The sequence below is a fragment of the Carcharhinus amblyrhynchos genome, chromosome 10 (genome assembly GCF_965287045.1).
Source record: "Carcharhinus amblyrhynchos chromosome 10, sCarAmb.v2.hapA, whole genome shotgun sequence".
In the NCBI taxonomy this organism is placed as follows: Eukaryota; Metazoa; Chordata; class Chondrichthyes; order Carcharhiniformes; family Carcharhinidae; genus Carcharhinus; species Carcharhinus amblyrhynchos.
Genome location: NC_137333.1, coordinates 89085078 through 89104303, shown reverse-complemented (window position 1 = coordinate 89104303; position 19226 = coordinate 89085078). Strand labels below are relative to the sequence as shown.

General features: G+C 38.3%; 1 protein-coding gene across 1 annotated transcript in view; it reads right to left on the bottom strand.

Moving 5' to 3' along the window:
- Window positions 1–8393: 8393 nt before the first annotated feature.
- ppme1 (protein phosphatase methylesterase 1) overlaps window positions 8394–19226 on the bottom strand; it is a 45049-nt gene continuing 34216 nt past the window's right edge. The window contains exons 9-14 of the mRNA XM_080197553.1: window positions 16806–16959; window positions 15215–15326; window positions 15064–15108; window positions 13048–13112; window positions 12325–12392; window positions 8394–8675 (exon numbers count right to left, since the gene is read on the bottom strand). Coding sequence (XP_080053679.1) covers window positions 8657–8675; window positions 12325–12392; window positions 13048–13112; window positions 15064–15108; window positions 15215–15326; window positions 16806–16959 — 463 coding nt within the window. The 3' untranslated portion in view covers window positions 8394–8656. The remainder of the gene's footprint in view (window positions 8676–12324; window positions 12393–13047; window positions 13113–15063; window positions 15109–15214; window positions 15327–16805; window positions 16960–19226) is intronic.

The following is a 19226-nucleotide window of genomic DNA, read 5'->3' as shown; positions in this document are numbered from 1 at the left end:
CTCCAGATTAGTGGCGCAGTGACATTACCACTATGCCACTACCTCCCCTATCAGTTGCTCTGAAAGCTCCCTTTAAAGGATTCTCATAAATCCAAAGCAAGTTAATTTAGTTCTGGATGGCCTGTGTGGCTTGTTAATAAATTCATTTAGCAACAAATTAGGAAGGGCAGCACAGTGGCACAATGGTTAGCACTGCTACCTCAGAACACCAGGGACCCAGATTTGATTCCAGCCTTGGGTGACTGTGTGGAGTTTTCACGTTCTCCCCATGTGTGTGGCTTTCCTCCGGGTGCTCTGGTTTCCTCCCACAGTCCAAAGATGTGTGGGTTAGGTGGTTTTGGCCATGCTAAATTGCCCATTAGTGTTCAAAGATGTGCAGGTTAGGGGCATTAACAGGGTAAATACATGGGGTTACATGGATAGAGCGGGGGAGATGGCCTGAGTAAGATGCTCTATCAGACAGCCATGTAGACCCAATGGGCCATACAGAAATATAGAAACATAGAACATTACAGCACAGTACAGGGCTTTCGGCCCTCAATGTTGTGCCGAGCAATGTCCAATCCCAAGATCAAGCTATCCCCTCCCTATAATTCTGGAGTGTTCCATGTGCCTATCTAATAACCACTTGATAGTTCCTAAAGTGTCAAACTCCACTATCACAGCAGGCAGTTTATTCCACACCCCAACCACTCTCTTGGAGTAAAGAATCTACCTCAGACATCCCTTCTCTATCTCCCACCATGAACCTTATAGTTATGCCCCCTAGTAACAGCTACATCCACCCGAGGAAGTAGTCTCTGCACGTCCACTCTATCAATCCCTCTCATCATCTTATAAACCTTTATTAATGACCTCCTTCTGTGCTGTAGGGATTCTATGATTCTTTTCTACCTAAAGTCATGCATGTTTTTAGTAAATAGCATGCAGCTACCAGATGTTTCCAGTTGATAGGGAATAGTCAGGATATTTTCAGTATCTTATTTTCTCCAGGTAGCATCCTTGTTTGAGTGTCACCAAACCATGACATATACTGTGCTTCTGCTCCAGGGTAAAGTGAGGAGATAGGATCTAGGTGTACCTCAGCCACAACAGGGGCAGAACCCCACATCTTACTGTTCTCCCAAAGCACATGCTAACTAACTAGCCCCCTACTCTGTATGGAAATAAATAAAAATCACATCCATAGCGATAGGCACAAAGATCTGTGCCACTGCTTTAGTCCATATTAAAAAAGGGCAGAAATTAACTAAACATATTAAAAATATTGTTACTGTATTGACAATCCTAATCCAAGCCACTGGAATATCATTGCCTTTATTAACACCTCTTTGGGTAAAATATTATATTGTCAAATGTAAAAGTCAAATTGTGGATCCAATTTGTTACTATGTAAACAGTTTGTATTTATAAAACTCAAAAAAAACTAAGCAGGGAAACAATGAGCTTACGGTTTGTAAATTCTTTTAAAGTTTATTTATTGGTGTCACAAGTAGGTTTACATTAATACTGCAATGAAGTTATTGTGAAAAGCCCCTAGTCACCATACTCCAGCGCCTCTTCGGGTACACAGCAGGAGAATTTAGGACAGCCAGTGTTCCTAACCAGCACATCTTTGGACTATGGGAGGAAACTGGAGCACATTCTAAATTTATGAAGGTAATGAAGAGTGACATCTGAGGTTAATTTAGATAAGAGAAATTGCAAGGGACACCAGGGCAGGTACCCCCTGTGCAAGCTAGCTGTTTTTGAGACTTCAGCTCACAACAGGAAGCTGAGTCAACTCCCAAAAAGCTATGCTTGGAGAAAAATCTGTTTAAGGCAGTTGTTTTGTTCCAAGTCAAAATCAACCACAAAGGATACAAGTACCCAGTGTGGTAACCATTGCTGGATTATGTCTACAGTCTTGAAGTCCTTGGGATGTTATTTGGGAACTTTCACTCTTAAATTTTCCCAATTTAAGCTAGGAAAATGTAAGTTGGGATTTGGAATTGGGTAGCTTTAGAGATACCGTATATAGCCATCAAGTTAATAACGTGTGGACGAGGTAGGCCAAATGGCTTCCTTCTGCACTGTAAGGATTCTATGAGTAAAAGTTCGTCAAAGAGGTAGTTTTCAAAGAGTTCCTTAAAGAAGGATAGGGAGGGAAAGGGTAAGGCAGATGTTTGGGAAGGGGACAGGGCCATCAATGGTGGAGTAATTAAAATTGGGGATGCTCAAAAGGCCAGAATAAATTTCAATATTTCAATATTTCAGATAGTTGTGCGGCAGATTGCAGAGATAGAGAAGGGGCCCCAAGGAGAGAGAGTAGAAAATGAATGAAATCAAAGAATTCTTTCACCGCAGGACTCTGAGGTAGTAAAGGCAAGGGTGATGGGTGAATGGAACTTGGGGAGAGTTCAGGTTTATGGAATGAGAAGCTGGTCAGGATTTAAGCCTTGAGATAATGAAGACATGGATGGTTATCTGCATTGAAGAGGTTTTTAATTACAGCAAAATATTTTTCAACCCATCTACGAGATCCTTTCACCTGTGCACACATTGTAATACTTGATCTTTAAACTGGGCTGCAGATTTTTAAGATTTCTCTAATATTTCTGTGGCACAAGAACACCATCAATTTCCTTAATCAGTTTAAATGAGACAACACTCCATCCAGTGGCCAAGGAAGGAATTACACAATCCTTTTCAATGAAGGAAAAAAAGCGGTTGTAATTGTTAGGAAAGTTTTCGTATATTTTAACTCACCAATTTTTGATCTATTCCTTGTGTGAAAAATCATTAACTTTTAATGAAGTTAACAAATAAAGAATAGAGTTTTACAAATTATTTATTTTCCTATAGACTAGAATGAGTGGCATCAGCTATTGGGCATGCTGTTGTATTGTAATTGAGCACTGATGTACAATTCCAAAGCCTTTAATGCAAAATGTTAGACATCATGCACTTCCTCCCTAAAAACAGAACAAATTCAACTCTGAAATCCTTCAAACTCATGTTAAAGTAATTCTATGCCAAGGAGGTCTGAGGATTCTCACATAAAAGGACTATTAAACCAACTTTGTTCAATTTATAGTCATCAAATAGAAATTAATCAGTGTTTTTTTTTGTTTTTATTCCAATTCAATCAAATCAAGTCCAATTCAGAGTCTCAACAAGTTGAAACATTCCCCATCCAAGCTGACAAGACAGAGCTCTCAACTCCTGTCTTGAGCTTTATTTACATGATCCAAGTTGATTAGAGTAGGCATAGCTCCTCCTCCAAGGCTTGATCTCATTTGCATCTTAGCCAAAATGCCACTTTTAAAAATAGCTTCAAATGAAGCTAAAATGTAACCTAATGACTTCAACCAAGCACAGCATGTCAATACTACCCTTGATCTTAGCCAAAAGGCCAGGAAGCGATCAGTGTTGTGCATCATTCATACCATAATACTTACAGATTTGTCCAAATTTAACTTGGGAATCCTATACTAAACTTACTCTGAAATTTAGTAGCTTGGAGTTCTGTACTTGTTTGAAACCTTTATATAGTGGTAAATTGAAGTGGTTCTCTATATTCATTAAGTGTTTCTGTATCAGTCACACTTTATAGAAAGTACACCCAGGGTACCAAATGAAAGCACTGACAACAAACAAATTGTAGATCAAGGGTTTCAAGCCTAAAATTTTGAAAACATTTTCAATAAGATATTGTTGCCTCAATGTTCAAATAGTTACCTGCACTAATAGTGGTGCAATTCAGGCACGTTATGTTTCCAACTCAATTTATCACATGGATTTCGATACATTATTAATGTGTCGATTGAGTGATGCCTTTGGACTTTATCTACATCAAGGCTGGTCCAATCACGGTCATGCTGAAACAAGACCTGCCTTCCTGTCAGCTCAATTCAAAAAATGGCCTGTTCATTGCAGTTTATTTTGAGATGGTGTGGAGATGCCGGTGTTGGACTGGGGTGGGCACAGTAAGAAGTCTCACAATACTAGGTTAAAGTTCAACAGGTTTATTTAGAATCACAAGCTTTCAGAGTGCTGCTCCTTCATCAGGTAGGGTGTAGAGAAAGATCAACTTAATGCAAGGTAGGTTCATTCAACCTCACACTTTTGTATCTCTTTCTTGACAGAAGAAGGTGGAAGAGAATGTTTAGAGTGCATGGGGTCCTTACTAATGCTGGCTGCTTTGCCAAGGCAGTGCAAAGTGTAGACAGAGTCAATGGTTGGGAGGCTGGTTTGCGTGATGGATTGAGCCACATTCACAACCTTCTGTGGTTTCTTGCAATATTGGACAGAGCAGGAGCCATACCAAGCTGTGATACAACCAGAAAGAATGCTTTCTAAGTGCATCTGTAAAAGTTGGTGAGAGTTGGAGCTGACAAGCCAAATTTCCATAGTCTTGTGAGAAAGTAGAGGCATTGGTGGATTTTCATAACTATAGTGTTGGCATGGGGGAAGAGGGGAGGGGGGAACCAGGACAGGTTGTTGGTGATCTGGACATCTGAAAGCTTGAAGTTCTCAACCTTTTCTACTTCATTCCCATTAATGTAGACATGCTATGCTTCCTGAGACACTCCTACTTAATTAATTGCATTGGCACTATGCTTCCTGTTTAATGCTGCAGATAGACAAAGGGAATGTCATGTGCTGGACAATATCTAGCCCCATCTCAAAACCCCAGATTTCATAAACCTAGTTAATAGCTCAGCTCACTTCAAGTTTGTTTGGAAACATCTTCACCCAGCCTGAAAATGGTTTCAACTCATATCACTAAATTAGTTTTGTGAGCAAAGTATGTGTGCATCTTTAACTCATCAAGTGCAAAATTCCTACTTGCCCTTTGGAATCTGGCAGCAAATCTGTACACCCACTTTTAAGGAGTAATGAGTTAAGTACACAGCATCGAATGCCACCTACATATTTTATGCATTTAAAACATGCTTTTTGCACTCAGGTCTTTCTACACTTTTTTTAAATAAGAAATTCAAGTTTACTCTGGAGATATTTGTCCATTTGTACTTGTTTTAATGTCACAGCAGTTTCTGAAACCAAGAAAGATTTTAGCAGTCACAATTGAACAACCCAAAGCTAAAACATCTTACATATGACCTGTATTCTTCATTTATCTTTGCTGCACTAATTCAGACATCCATTCACACTGGGAAGGAGTGGTGTTTATAGGAGTTACAGCATGGGCTTTTAAGTTTTTTACCTAATGTATTTCTGAAAATGATAGCACAGCATTGGAGAAATTTCAAACTAGCCACAGCAGTGCAGTGGTTAGCCCTGGTGCCTCACAGTGCCAAGGACCTGGGTTCTATTCCTGGCTCGGTTCACTGTTTATGTGGAGTTTGCACATTTTCCCTGTCTCTGCATGGGTTTCCTCAGGGTGCTCCGTTTTCCTCTCACAGTCCAAAGATGTGCAGGTTAGGTGTAGAGGCTATGCTAAATTCTCCCTCAGTGTACTCGAACAGGTGCCAGAGTGTGGCGACTAGGGGATTTTCACAGTAACTTCATTACAGTGTGAATGTAAGCCTACTTATAACTAATAGATAAATTTTACTTTAACTTCATACCAACTTTAGAGTCACAGAATGAATTTCAATGTTGCTCACCTTTTAAGTCTTCATTGTTGGTGAACCATCCATAAATGGAGGAGTTAATCAGTTAGACTTGCAAACTTGAACAAAAGATCAGTCAGCAAATTAAGCCACCAGATATTTAATAGCAGATTTGGGATGTTAGCCTGAAATCCTGCCACTTGTGGATCCACAATGATGTTACAGTAAAAAAAAACTGCACCCAAACGTTACAAGCAAGGGTTAACAACAATGCTTCAAAACAAAATGTAAAAACTAAACAAAAATAAAAAATCTAGGGCAGTTTGTTTCAGCAAGTCAAATTAAAATGCACTGCGTCTAAAACGGAAAAAAACCTGGAGAAGTACTCAGGAGGTCAGGTGGCATTGGTGGTGGAAGAAACCAAAGTTTAATGTTTCAGGTCAATGAGCTTTCATCGGCTGTTTTTCTCTCTCCACAGATGCTGCCTGACCTGCCTGAGCATCTCCAGCATTTTCTGTTTTTAATTCAAGCTTCCAGCGCCCACAGTGATTTGCTTTTGGGCTGAATTCTGAAAAGGTTTTTATTTTAAAAAAATAATACAACTTGCTTTTACAATTCTTAAGCCACCATTACCTCACAGAGGTCAGTCTGTTTATATTAACTGTCAAATTTTAAATTCTAAAATATATTTGTTCTTCCCCTTCAATAAAAATATCATTTTGTACCATCATTGGCTGAAAACACATTGGGGTAAACTTTCTTCTTGGTTTAAAATAAAAATCAATATTTTGAGCATAATAACTTTAGAAGTTTTCTTTCAAGTCTGAAAAGTCTTAAGACACACAAGATATGAAAAAATAAAAAAAGTTCAAAGTAAACTGAATGAAAACAAAAGGGACTCAGGTAAAACTAGTAAAGAGCTGATGAGAAATTGTAACACTAAGTCCCACAGAGCAAAATATTTATGGACTAAAAACAGAAAAGTCAGGCAGTCTGTGGAGAGAGAGGGCGAGTTAATGCTTCAGGCCAAATGACCTTTCAGCAGAATAAATATGTAGAATCAACTGCCAGAGAAAATGATAGAAGTGAAAATCCTGGAATTATTTGAGAACAAATTAGGTCCTGTAGGATGTCTCTGGATGAATGTAATAAGATTGGTCAATTAGATTGCCATTAGTATTGTGATGTTATGACCAGGGGCAAACCAGTTTTCTACTTTCACCGTACAATGGGAAGAAAATATACCCCGAAAATATTAGAAGCATTAAGTGGAGCTTTAAACTGCATAAAAATTACGCGTGAGAAACTGGAGGTCTGTGGTTACTCCTAATCAAGAACTGGTTTAATGCTAGAATGATAGGTGAGATTGGTGAGGTGACAATATACCTGGAAAAACTAACAATGTACAGCCCATATATTTGCTAAACATGCAGCGCCTTAAAATAGCCACTGAAGGTATAGATTAGTACATCCAAGGAGCCCAATATCTGCTTTAGTTAAGTGCCCTGGACACTTCAACATCACTGCTTCAAACTTGACTGTTGACATACTTCAAGTGGGGGAGGGAGAGTGGGGAGGGAATGTTGGTGGGAACACAATATTTAGGCAGCAATCGCCTGTAATCAAACTCTTCTCCCAATCCCTCGTCCTGCTTCACTGTTCTGTTCCTGGAATATGTGTAGAAACAATTGCCTGTCACAATTATTCAGATATATAATGAGTCCAGACAGTTTTAGTAATCTCTCAATAAATTTAATTTCTTCTTCAATTGTCTTTTGTTACTGATTGCCATTCTCTGCAACAATAAATGGTCACAGTGAAGAACAAAAAAAACTCGAAGATTGCAGTTATACAAAGTTCCAACAAAAGAACACAGACCTGCAATGTTAACTCTCTCCCTCCTCAGATACTGCCTGGCCTGCTGAGTAATCCCACCATTTTCTATTTATATTTCAGATTTTCAACATCCACAGTACTTTTGCAGTTTTGCTGCCATTTTCATATTGATGCAAAGCAATTTTGCACATCAAAGATAAGCAATTTCAAATCGAGTCCAGGCTTTGTCACACCACTTAAAGCTTCACATTACATGAAAGATATATCCACTTCAGTATGAAGCTGGATTTAAAAAGTGCTGAGGCAAGTCTACTGGATCTATTAGACACTTTAGAAATAGAGCATTGAGTTTTTTTTTTAAAACCTATAAGTGAAATTGGTTGCTGCAGTTCCTTGCTTATTAATAACCACACATTCAAAGACATTTCCTGGTGGGCAAGACTCCACATTACAGATAGCAGCAGACTGCAGTAGAATTTATCTCTTGTTGCCTGTGTCTTTCATCAGCAAATGTCTTGGAACAATAGTATATATAACTATGGTTCAAAACACTGATTTTTATTTATAGACAGTTTGGATAACAGACTGGATAAAAATAAAAACATTTTATCTTGTCATCAAGCAAGTGCAAAATCTTTTGTTCGCCAATAGTTAAGGCCAATAAACTTTGATCCCAGAAGTACACTTCGATGTCAGTTTAAATTAGGTTAAGTCTCAGTACAAGTTAGGAGTGTTTGTATTTTGATAATAACAAATCCAGCAACTTGATATATATTTGGTTGGGTTTTTCTGCGTATTTGTGCTCATTTTTCTCCTTTGACTTTTTTTTTGTAAAGGATCACCTAACCCAGTTCTAAAACAGACCTAGATTTAACCACAGAAATTATTAGCATCACAAACACATTCAGTTCCAGAGCACATCTTAACTCCCGAGTAATTAGCACGTTACAAAACACTTCCAGAGTCTATAGTAGAACATGTGCAAGAAAAAGAATACACTTTTGAGTAAGCAATCCCCTTTAATTGTTTTAATGTTTGAATCAGAAACAGGTTGCACTTTTCACTCATTTCCGCAGCACCCACTATGGCGGATTCAATGAATGATGCAGGCTAATAGTGGGGTGAAGTAGACTTATGGAGTTCTGTCATTCAAGCTTCACTGTATTACTCAGATTAGGCAGATGACGATACATGAATACATCACAGTGGCCCCTGATGCATCTTTATACAGTTGCAGTAAAGATTGAAGGCTGGTGAATTGATTAAAAATTGGGGTAAGTGCTGAAATTAAAAAAAAAGTACGTAAGTACATGGAGAACCTGTTCAAATTTACTGTTAGTGATATAAGCAAAGTGTGAATATTCTTTCTGGTCAGTCTACATTATCTCTATATACAGCTTGATTTGGTCTAATCTAGTCCAAAGATGTGCGAGTTAGGTGGATTTGCCATGCTAAATTGACCCTTTAGGTGTCAGGGGGACTAGCTAAGGTAAATGCATGGGGTTAGGGGATAAGGGCTGGGTGGGATTGTGGTTGGCACAGACTCAATGGACCGAATGACCTCCTTTTCTACTGTAGGATTCTATGATTCTAGTTCATTTTGCAAGTCCAAGATTCTCAGCTTTATTTATGTTTTCATTGAATAATGGATACAATATAAAATTAGTCGGCTAGACCAGTCAATCCAACCCATATACATTAACGATTTGGAGAAAGGAACTGAAGGCACTTTTGCTAAGTTTGTAGATAATATGTTTGCAGATGATACAAAGATACGTAGAGGGACAGCAAGTATTGAGGAGGACGCCTGGGTGGGAGGGGGCCTGCAGAGGACATGGGCAGGTTAGGAGAGTGGGCAAAGAAGTGGCAGATGGAATACAATGTGGAGAAATGAGAGGTTATGTACTTGGAAGGAGAAATGGAGGCATAGACTATTTTCTAAATGTGAAAATGCTTAGGAAATCAGAAACACAAAGGGACTTGGGAATCATTGTTCAAGATTCCCTCAAGGTTAATGTGCAGGTTCAGTTGACAGTTAGGAAGGCAAATGCAATGTACTAGAATACAACAGCAGGGATGTACTTTTGAGGCTGTATAAGGCTCTGGTCAGACCACATTTGGAGTATTGTGAGCAGTTTTGGGCCCCATATCTAAGGATGGATGAGCTGGTTGTGGAAAGGGTCCAGAGGAGGTTCACAAGAATGATCCCTGGAATGAAAAGCTTGTCATATGAGGAAGGTTGAGGACTCTGGGTCTGTACTCACTGAAATTTAGAAGCACGAGGCGGGGGGCTCTTATTGAAACTTACAGGACACTGTGAGGCCTGGATAGAGTGGACATGAAGGGGATGTTTCCACTAGTAGGAAAACTAGAACCAGTGGGCATAATCTCAGGCTAAAGGACGATCCCTTATAACAGAGATGAGGAGGAATTTCTTCAGCCAGAGAATGTTGAATCTGTGGAACTCTTTGCCGCAGAAGGCTGTGGAGGCCAGGTCATTGAGTGTCTTTAAGGCAGAGATAGATAGGTTCTTGATTGATAAGGGGATCAGGGGATATGGGGAAAAGGCAGGAGAATGGGAGATGAGAGAGAAAAAAAAAAATCAGCCATGATTGAATGGCGAGCAAACTCGATGGGCTGAGTGGCCTAATTCTGCTCTTATGTCTTATGGTCAGTCTTGGAGTCCTCACTAGATGCTTGTCTGATGGATAACCCTAAAAGTCGGCTCCCATAAGAAAGTACCATTTTTTTTTGATGAGGGAATTGGATCAATGCTCAAAATAACCTGGGACATCATGTCCTAGGCTAAGAATAGATCAGTTTTGTGAATTTATGAAGGATTCCTACAAATGCGTACCCAAGTTACTTGAAAAATCAATATAATTTATAACAGACACTTTTAGACATGACTGAATTAACAGATTTTTTTTAATATACAAACAGCAGCAGTAGAGATGCCAAAGTCAGCTAGAAGAATGGGAGATTGGAAGTGGGTTGCTAACAGGTTAAACAGACATGCTAGTCAGTTACTTAAGTTCCTTTGCACAGTTGTTCTTACAAACAGTCCAGGTTGGAGTGGCTTTAAGGGAATTCAGAGGCTGGGTCTTTGAAAGTGAAGTTTGGAGTTCATGGAGAAGGAAACAGAGATAACGACATTGGCTGACTCATGTCTAGGTGGGTTGTGGAAGAACCAGTGGGATTTGTCTTCTATTGTACAGTGTGTTGTCTTTGACCGGTTTACTTGTTAATTCAGGTGTACTTCATATTTACTCTGAATGATAGAATACAAGATAGATATTGTAAATTGTTTTACCTTATATAGAGATTATTTTTGTTTGTTCAAAACTCACGAGAACCTTGTGATTTTATTCTTTGTAAGTGTCTTGATTCTCGAACTTTAAACAAAAAATTACTTAACCAGGTCATATGAACATTTGGAGGTCTGGCCCAGGATCACAACACTACATTATTAAAAGTTTCAATAGATTACTGCAGAGATCAGGTAGAAGTTTCAGACAATTTCATCTTCTGGCAGGTCTATTTTGAAAAAGAAAATTCTCTCTTTTTAAAAAAAACTTCCTATTCTGACTTTAGGGCCATTTCAATTTCAGTTTGTAGATGTGTCAGCACTGCCAGGAGGAGCGTGTTGCAGGCTTGCAATTGTGAAATTAATTCTGGAACTTATTGGAACCCTTCTGGTTTACTCAATGCTCTACTGTAAGCATGTGCTATTTCTGTTCATATTAATGGGCTATACCAGTAGGTATTGTGTATTAAAAAAATTTGATCCGTTCTGTGTTTAGTCCAGTCCATATAAAGTTATCCACACGTGTATATGTGGACAGGGAGAAAAGAGGAAAGAAAATTCAAAACAAAGTGGAATTATTCAAAATTAAATATTATTTCACAGTAAAACTGAACAAATGCCTACACATGTATTTTCAGAAAGATGTACATACAAATCAAAACTAGGTCATAGTTAAGAATGTTTCTATATCTTTTTTAACACCTGATTCTATAAAGAATATAGAAGAAATCAAACTAGAAAGAGTGCAGAAAAGATTAACTAGGATGCTACCGGGACCTGATGGTTTGAGTTATAAGGGGAAGCTGGACAGACTGGGACTTTTTTTTCCCCTAGAGCACAGGAGACTTAGAGGTTTATAAAATATTAAGGGGCATAGATCAGCTAAATAGTCAACATTTTTTCTCAAAGGTAGGGGAGTCTAAAACTCAAAAGGTACAGGTTTAAGGTAAGAGGGGAGAGATACAACAGGGTCCAGGGGGCCAAATTTATTTCACAGAGGGTGGTGAGTGTCTGGAACAAGCTGCCAGAGGCAGTAGTAAAGGCTGGTACAATTTTGTCTTTTAAAAAGCATTTAGATAGTTACATGGGTAAGATGGGTATAGAGGGATATGGGCCAAATGCAGGCAATTGGGACTAGCTTAGTAGTTAAAAAAAAAGTGGCATGGCCAAGTTGGGCCAAAGGGCCTGTTTCCATGCTGTGAACCTCTATGGCTCTATGAAATGGTAATAATGCAGTGCAGATTCTGTATACTATACTACAGATGAGAGGGTATTGTAATAAGCAAAACACTAGAGTAGAAGATAGCAGGATGACCTTCTATAGATCTTCAAGATTCTGAAGAGCAATGATAAAATAAACTGGCAGTTGATGAGGTGGGAGCAGGCACAAGATTAGAGTCGTAAAAAATAATTAAAAAAGGAAAAATTGAAAGCAGAATGCTTTCCATGGATGTTCATTGTTAAAGAGTCACAATTTCTTTGAAATATGGGAAATAAAGGGAATGGAGGGCAAACAAGAGGGTAGGATTAGACTAGGTGACTCAAATGGAGAAAAATATCAGTATCGGCTTGATAATCTGTTGTTCTAATATCTTATGTAGTATGCGAAACAGATTATTTTACCTTTGGATTTCACCCTTTGCTTCTGTAAACTTATTGCGAACCATGAATGTTGCAACTGCCTCTGCCACCTAGAGAAATATTTAAAGTTGTTATAAAATTGACTGAAAATAAATGAAAGTTAGATATGTCTCAATATAACCAGAGTCAACCACTGCATCAACATTTAAAATACCTATCTAAAAATAATTTGAAGAAATCAAACACATTTCACCTACAGCCTGGAATGATTTAAAATTTACTCAAATGTTGACCAGAAAGTACTGGAAAGATACAACAGATCTCTCAGTTTTGAGGGAGGCTTTTCACCTGTAGTGCCTTTTCCCTTTGCAGATGCCGACAGCAGATTTTGTTTTTATTTCATGCTTCTAGCATTTATAGATCAATTCTGTTGGCTAAAGTTTTCCAAGAAATCAAACATTCATGTTATTCAAACATCAAAAATAAGTTGGAGCATATTTTACATTTCTATGCTGTTTATGCAAAACCAGCTACAAAAATAAAGCACAACGGACTTTTTTAGTCGATAAAGTTGCCAGGTTGTAGTGAGAGTCGTTTGCTTATTAAGCCAGCCAGGCCTCAAAACACTCTTGTTATTGCTGTTATTGGTCACTCTCAAGTCTAATTCTGATTCTACGAATTTCAGTTTAAGGATTTGCAGAAATTCAAATATCTCAATGAAATCAAAGAGATTTTCTCTGATAGAGGATAAAGTCTTATGCTTACTTTATCTGGGGCATCTTCATGTACAGCATGGCCACATTGTGGAAGAACTTGCATCTGGAATTTTCCTAAAAAATGCATATAGGAATCATAACCACATTAGTGAAATCATCACTGTCATTTGAAACTTTTTTTTTTAAATTGCAAAAGCTATTATTTGCATCCAGCAACTTAAAAACTCCAGAATACTATTTCTAGTATACTAATTGCTCTAAGGAATTGTAATTATATTTTGATCAAGACTTTAATTGAATGAAATTGCAAATCAGTATCAAAGGTAATTAATGATGGAACTGGAAATGAGAATACTGTGCATTAAGCTTCATTAAAAGTGAAGTTTTAATGTGGAACCTTGAATGAGGTGTCACATGTTACTTAAGTTAAAACTTGCCAAGATGAACAATGTAAAGTCGCTGATAATTCAAGACATGAGAAGTTAATATTTATTGCTGTAAAAACAGACATGTTGAAACTTTTCATCTTTCACTTATCAGAACACTTCACAAGAGTACCTCTATATTGGGTAAACAACAATTTAAACATTAAAGCAAGAGAATGCTGATTGGTTGGCAAGCAAACTCTGATTGGTAGAAGCACTGCCATGGAGAATGCTGTGGATGTGCCGGCGTTGGACTGGGGTAAACACAGTAAAAAGTCTGACAACACCTGGTTTTAGTCCAACCGATTCAACCGAAATCGGTTGGACTAAAACCTGGTGTTGTCAGACTTTTTACCATGGAGAATGCACCAACTGATGGTGACTTACAGATAACTGATAATTATAAGTGCAGATGCATGTGATAATTTTGTTACATATCTTAAATGGGCTCTAATCTGCATTCAAATTCACCTTTGAAAGCGAGCAGTCAAATGAATTCCCCTTCCTTGGTGTACTAGTTGGGAAATCTGTCATTGAGTTTTCTACCATGGTTTACTGCAAGCCTACCTTCACTGGTTAATATACCTGTTGTGATTCTTACAGTTCCTAACACTATTAAGATTGGTCTTGTCAGTACCCTTATGAATTGGGCCCAAGCCATTGGCTCATCCTGGAAATTTGATGCCGAAATAGGGCAGGTCACAGGGATCCTGTGGTATAATGGCTAATGTGATCAGATCATTTCGCACTGTATATCGTGCAAACTCATGAAAGAAGCTAAAGCCATCACTTTCAGCACTGAAAAGTGCTCAGTCTACTTCAGATTACCGTGGAAGGGTAAAGTATCTCAAAACTTTGAGCAACAGATGAAGCCAGCTGATACCATGCAGTAGCACACATGTAGTATCCACCATTGAAAGAATGCTGTTGTCAATCCAAAAAGATGTTGTACCTATCGTACAAATGAGTAATGCAATATACGAATTTCTGCATCAGTGTAACTTGATATGTAGGTTGTACATCCCAAAGATTGGCAGCAGATTGTATCAAACAGCATGTCCCAGCCACTGGTTGTAACAACCAAGGTGCAGATAGCAACTAACTAGCCCATACATTCAAAACTCAAAACACAATGTCCAATATTAGATGTGATTCTGTGACTGGACAAAAATTGCTAAGTGATCCTCAGTGTGCTAAGAATTACACTGACAATCAATTTAAAATTGTCAGTTGGGCTCGCAGTGTGGTGCATTTTTGTGTACTGGACATTTTATATATTAACATACAAGTCACTGCTCTTTACAGACAGAAAGAACTTGTATACACACTGCACCTGTTTCAGCTAAACAAAATAAGTGAGAGCCATTTGCAGACTCTTTCCCCAGGGCAATGCCTTGGCCAAAAATTTAAATTTTAAACAATGCTTGGCAGTTAACTGTCAATCATAAATTGTTTCATTTGCCATGGTAAAGCCCACCAATCAGAATCCACTTGCCAATATCATTCTCTTATATAGTATAAATCATTGGTATCCTTGCAAAGTGTTCTGATAAGTGCATGGTGAAAAGCTTCCACATGCCTCTTATTTTTAAGCGATACTCAAATTCTGTACTACCAAATGACTAAGTTAACATTATTACCTTGCATTTGACCAATTGTAAGATCTCGATCTAATCGGTCAACACCTGCAATAGAAAAATACACTGTTATATGGATTATTGAAATCAGGCAACAAAAGATTTTTAAACCGTTTACAAAAAGGAACAAATGTTAAATTAAGAATATAGGTACCTGCTAGTAATAGTAGTTTGGGGATTGGACAACTGAGAAAGAGGTTGGATAGTCCTTTGAACCACCCTTCCCAGTATTTCTCAGTTTTGGACAGCTCAATACGCCAAGTGTACTGAAATAATAAGCATTAAATAACATTATATGATTAACCAGCCATAGACCTGCCTAGAAATTTTAGCTTTGACAGAGAATGGAACAGAAATAATCCATCAAGCCATAAACACAGTGAATATAATGAGTTCTCAGATAGTGTACATAGGGGTACACAGGGCAAAAGGAACTAAAATCTAGAATTTGTTTAGGCAGTCTTATATTTGCTGCTTATAGATATTACACAGTACAATACTACTGTTTAATACGATTTACCAAAAAGATCAATTTAAAGGGCCGTGGGGAAAAGAGTGGGGCAAATGGGAATAATTGAATAACTTATTCAAATAACTAACACAAATGGGCTGAATGGTCTCCATCTGTGCTGTATGCATTTGCTTCTATGAAGGTGCACTGGAGCTGGTTAAAAAGTAATTTGGTAGGTGCTGGTAAATTATCTTTGAGGAAATACTAATATAGTACAGTACCATAAGTGCTGCATTACCATGCAATAACATATCCAGTAAAAATTTAATGACTTCAGAGTCTGGAGGATTAAATGTAAGGAGTTGAAAGAACGACAAGTGGGAGAACAAAGTACATACAAACAGAGACAGAAATATGATTGTGATCACCCTTAAATTGAATGATTAAGCAAGGAGAGTTAAATAATTTAAAAGAGAAAGTAACTGTGTTAAATCAATGAGCTCTGGAATCAAATCTGAACCTATAATAAATGTTAAAGTTAAACATACGATATCTTGCAAACATCACATGACCAGAAAAGCAGTTCAATAATAAATTTTGTTACTACTTGCACTTAAATAAATTTAGTAAGCTTAATATTTAAACATTTTGCAAGCAAACTGAATTTAAAATATGATTTGAAGAGTTAATCACATTACTGGGCATTTTCAACTTAAAAACATTAAGCATGCAACTTTGAGAACAGGAATATCTTTAGGCACCGGAAGCGCTCAAGTCAAAGCATCCCTGTACATGGACAATGTCACCTTCTTCTCCTTGGATGCATTGTTGGTACTCAGGCTGATCAATATCTGCAAGCAATTCTAACTGGCCTTGGGCGCCAAGGTAAATTGTGGAAAGAGTGAGGCCATATACTTTGGGAATTGGACTGACAAATCCCTTGCTCCCTTCACTGTCAGATCAAACACCCTGAAGGTGCTGGGGATATGCTTTGGAAGGACCACAGCATGTGTTAGAGACTGTAGTTCATTTTGAAATATCTGTAATATCTGATTGTATTGAAGCACCTTAGAATGCAAGATGATGTATGTCAAGAACCTGAATATTGTTGCAGTGTGTGATGGCCATTTGAAATGTTGGTACCATTCTTTCAGATACAAATAAAATATTTTTGCAATAAAAAATAAATAGGCTTTGGTCCAAAAGTATCAAAAATATCATCAGGAAAACAAGAATAAAAAAAACAAATAGATGGTGACATATTTTCACTTAAATTCAATAGCTGATCACTCACCTCAGTTTTATTAACATTGATTGTTTTACTTGGTTCAGGCTCTTTCTCCTTCTTCACTATTCCTCCTTCTACCTCCTCCTCCTCCTCCTCTTCATTAAGAGCGGTGTCCACAACAGATTGCGAGCCCCCTGAAATGTTGCTATCATCCTCATACCTGCGAGGAAAACAATTCAGAATGGGCAAGTATGTAACTTTTCTGGACTTCTGACTATTTCCCCATGCTAGACTTTTGATATAGGTTTATTAAAACGCCACTTGTAAACTATATTTAGCTCCCATGGATTAAGTTCACAGAGCAACAGAATTGGAAGACTTGGACTAAGAATCTACATGCAGCATCTATCCGGATCACTTGATACATTGGACAATTGATTAACATCACAGTGATCATCTACACCTATTATTATTGAGATTGCCTGATTATTCTGGAAGCAGCAAGAATTCATTTCAAGTGGAAATCCCACCTTTGAGGTGACAGTTAGTTTATTGGCAGCCCTACTGTCCAACAGGAAGATCACAGATCAAGTTGCTGGTTCCATCTGTACCCAAAAGAGAATTACAGTACACAGGCTGGAGCAGCTTTTAAGTTGAGCTATGAGAGGGAAGATCACGAGAGGAATATAGGTCTCTTCAGGAAGAGTACTAGTTTGAAAGGTGTGTGCTGGCCCACAAAGTGTCATTCTAGAATGTTTACGTGAATTGTGTATTACAGAGTAAGATCAAATTCAGGATTTACAATTCTAATTGATTATATGAAATCTGTAAATTAAACCAGATTTGTGTTTTCTCACCCTTGAGGACTTTATCTCATTAACTTCCATCAGTTCACCTTTCAGAAGGGAGGAAAAGCATACACATTAGTATCAAGTTCGTTTAAAACTGGGAATGCTGTTATGGCCCCGGATAATGTTACTATATCACTACATATTGGATATTCCTAGCTTTAAAAAAAATGTGGAATCCAGTTATGGGAGCAACTGATGCTCCCACTGATGTTAGCACATCCACCCCATCAGGGATCCTGCGTTGTCAGTGCTGAAGTACCTCTGACGGTTGCGGCATTCAGCAAGGGTACGGAAGTCTCCGGATTGGCTGATGTTATGAACTGTTTTCCCCTGGTGTTACTTTTGTAATACTGTTATTTCGCTGCCTACATGTTAACAGTCTTCTTTTTGTTTTATCATAGGTATTCCCATAAGTTTGTCTGTGTGTGTGGGGGTGGGGGTAGGGGAGAAGAGTGTGGTAGCATGAACCTCTTAAGAGGTGATGCTTCATGGGTTATGTGACTGGGCCAGAGCCAATGGAGCACAAACGTGTGAACCTGGGCCTGTTGAGAGTGAGGGTGAACTGTGCAGTGGGGGGCTTCAGCTGGAGTCAGGACATTGTTAGGAGTAGACTTGTATTGGTTGTGCTGTTCAATCCTTCATGTATATAGTTCTTCTCACCAATAAATCCTTCAGTTAATTGTTTAACACACCGAGTCGCCTCAAGTTATTACAGTTTGTACATCTTTCCTCACATTATACCATACTAAAAAACACACGCTTAAAAACCGGCATTCCAAGTTAGCCTACTGAGTGTAGGGATGCTCTCACGTCCAACATCAGCAGAATTCTTAGCACAAGAATAAAGCCCTTCAACAATTGTACAGGGTTATGTGAGATCGCACCTCAAGTAACTGCACAGTTTTGCTTTCCACATTTAAGGATATAATTGCACTGGAGATAGTATAATGAAAGTTCACTAAATTGGTCCCTGGGATGAGAGGGTTGTTCTATGATGAGAGGTTTAATAAATTGGGCTTATATTCTCTGGACTTTAGAAGAAAGAGGGGTGATCTCATTTAACCCTACAAAATTCAGAAGGGATATGATAGGGTGAACACAAGGACCGTGTCTATTAGGTGGGGGAATTTAACATACAGGGGCTCAGTCTCAGGATAAAGAGTCAGATATTTAGGACTGAGAGGAGAAGTTTCTTCAGGCAAAGAGTTACATATCTTTGGAATTCTCTACCTCGGAGGACGGTGAATGCTCCATCACTGAAAATATTTAAAGCTGGGATAGGCAGATTTTGATTTCTCAGGGAATTAAGGGAAACATGGAGCTCAAGATCAGTCATGATCAGATTGAATGGCAGAGCAGGCTCAGTGGACCCCATTTTCAACTCCAGCTCCTATTTCTTATGGTCTGAACTGAAAATTTTCTGTGTTTCACAGAAATTAGCTGAACCAAAATATAATGAGCAAGTGTTTGTGATCATAAAGACTTCACACAAGATCACCTCAATTGTTTCACTGCAAAGAGGAAAGAGGAATGTGTGCTAAGTGAATAAAGCTAATGGGAAAGCCACTCCTACCCACTTCATAGCAGCTATTTATAAACCTTCAGACAGGTGTTTCAGACAATACAACAAAACAAA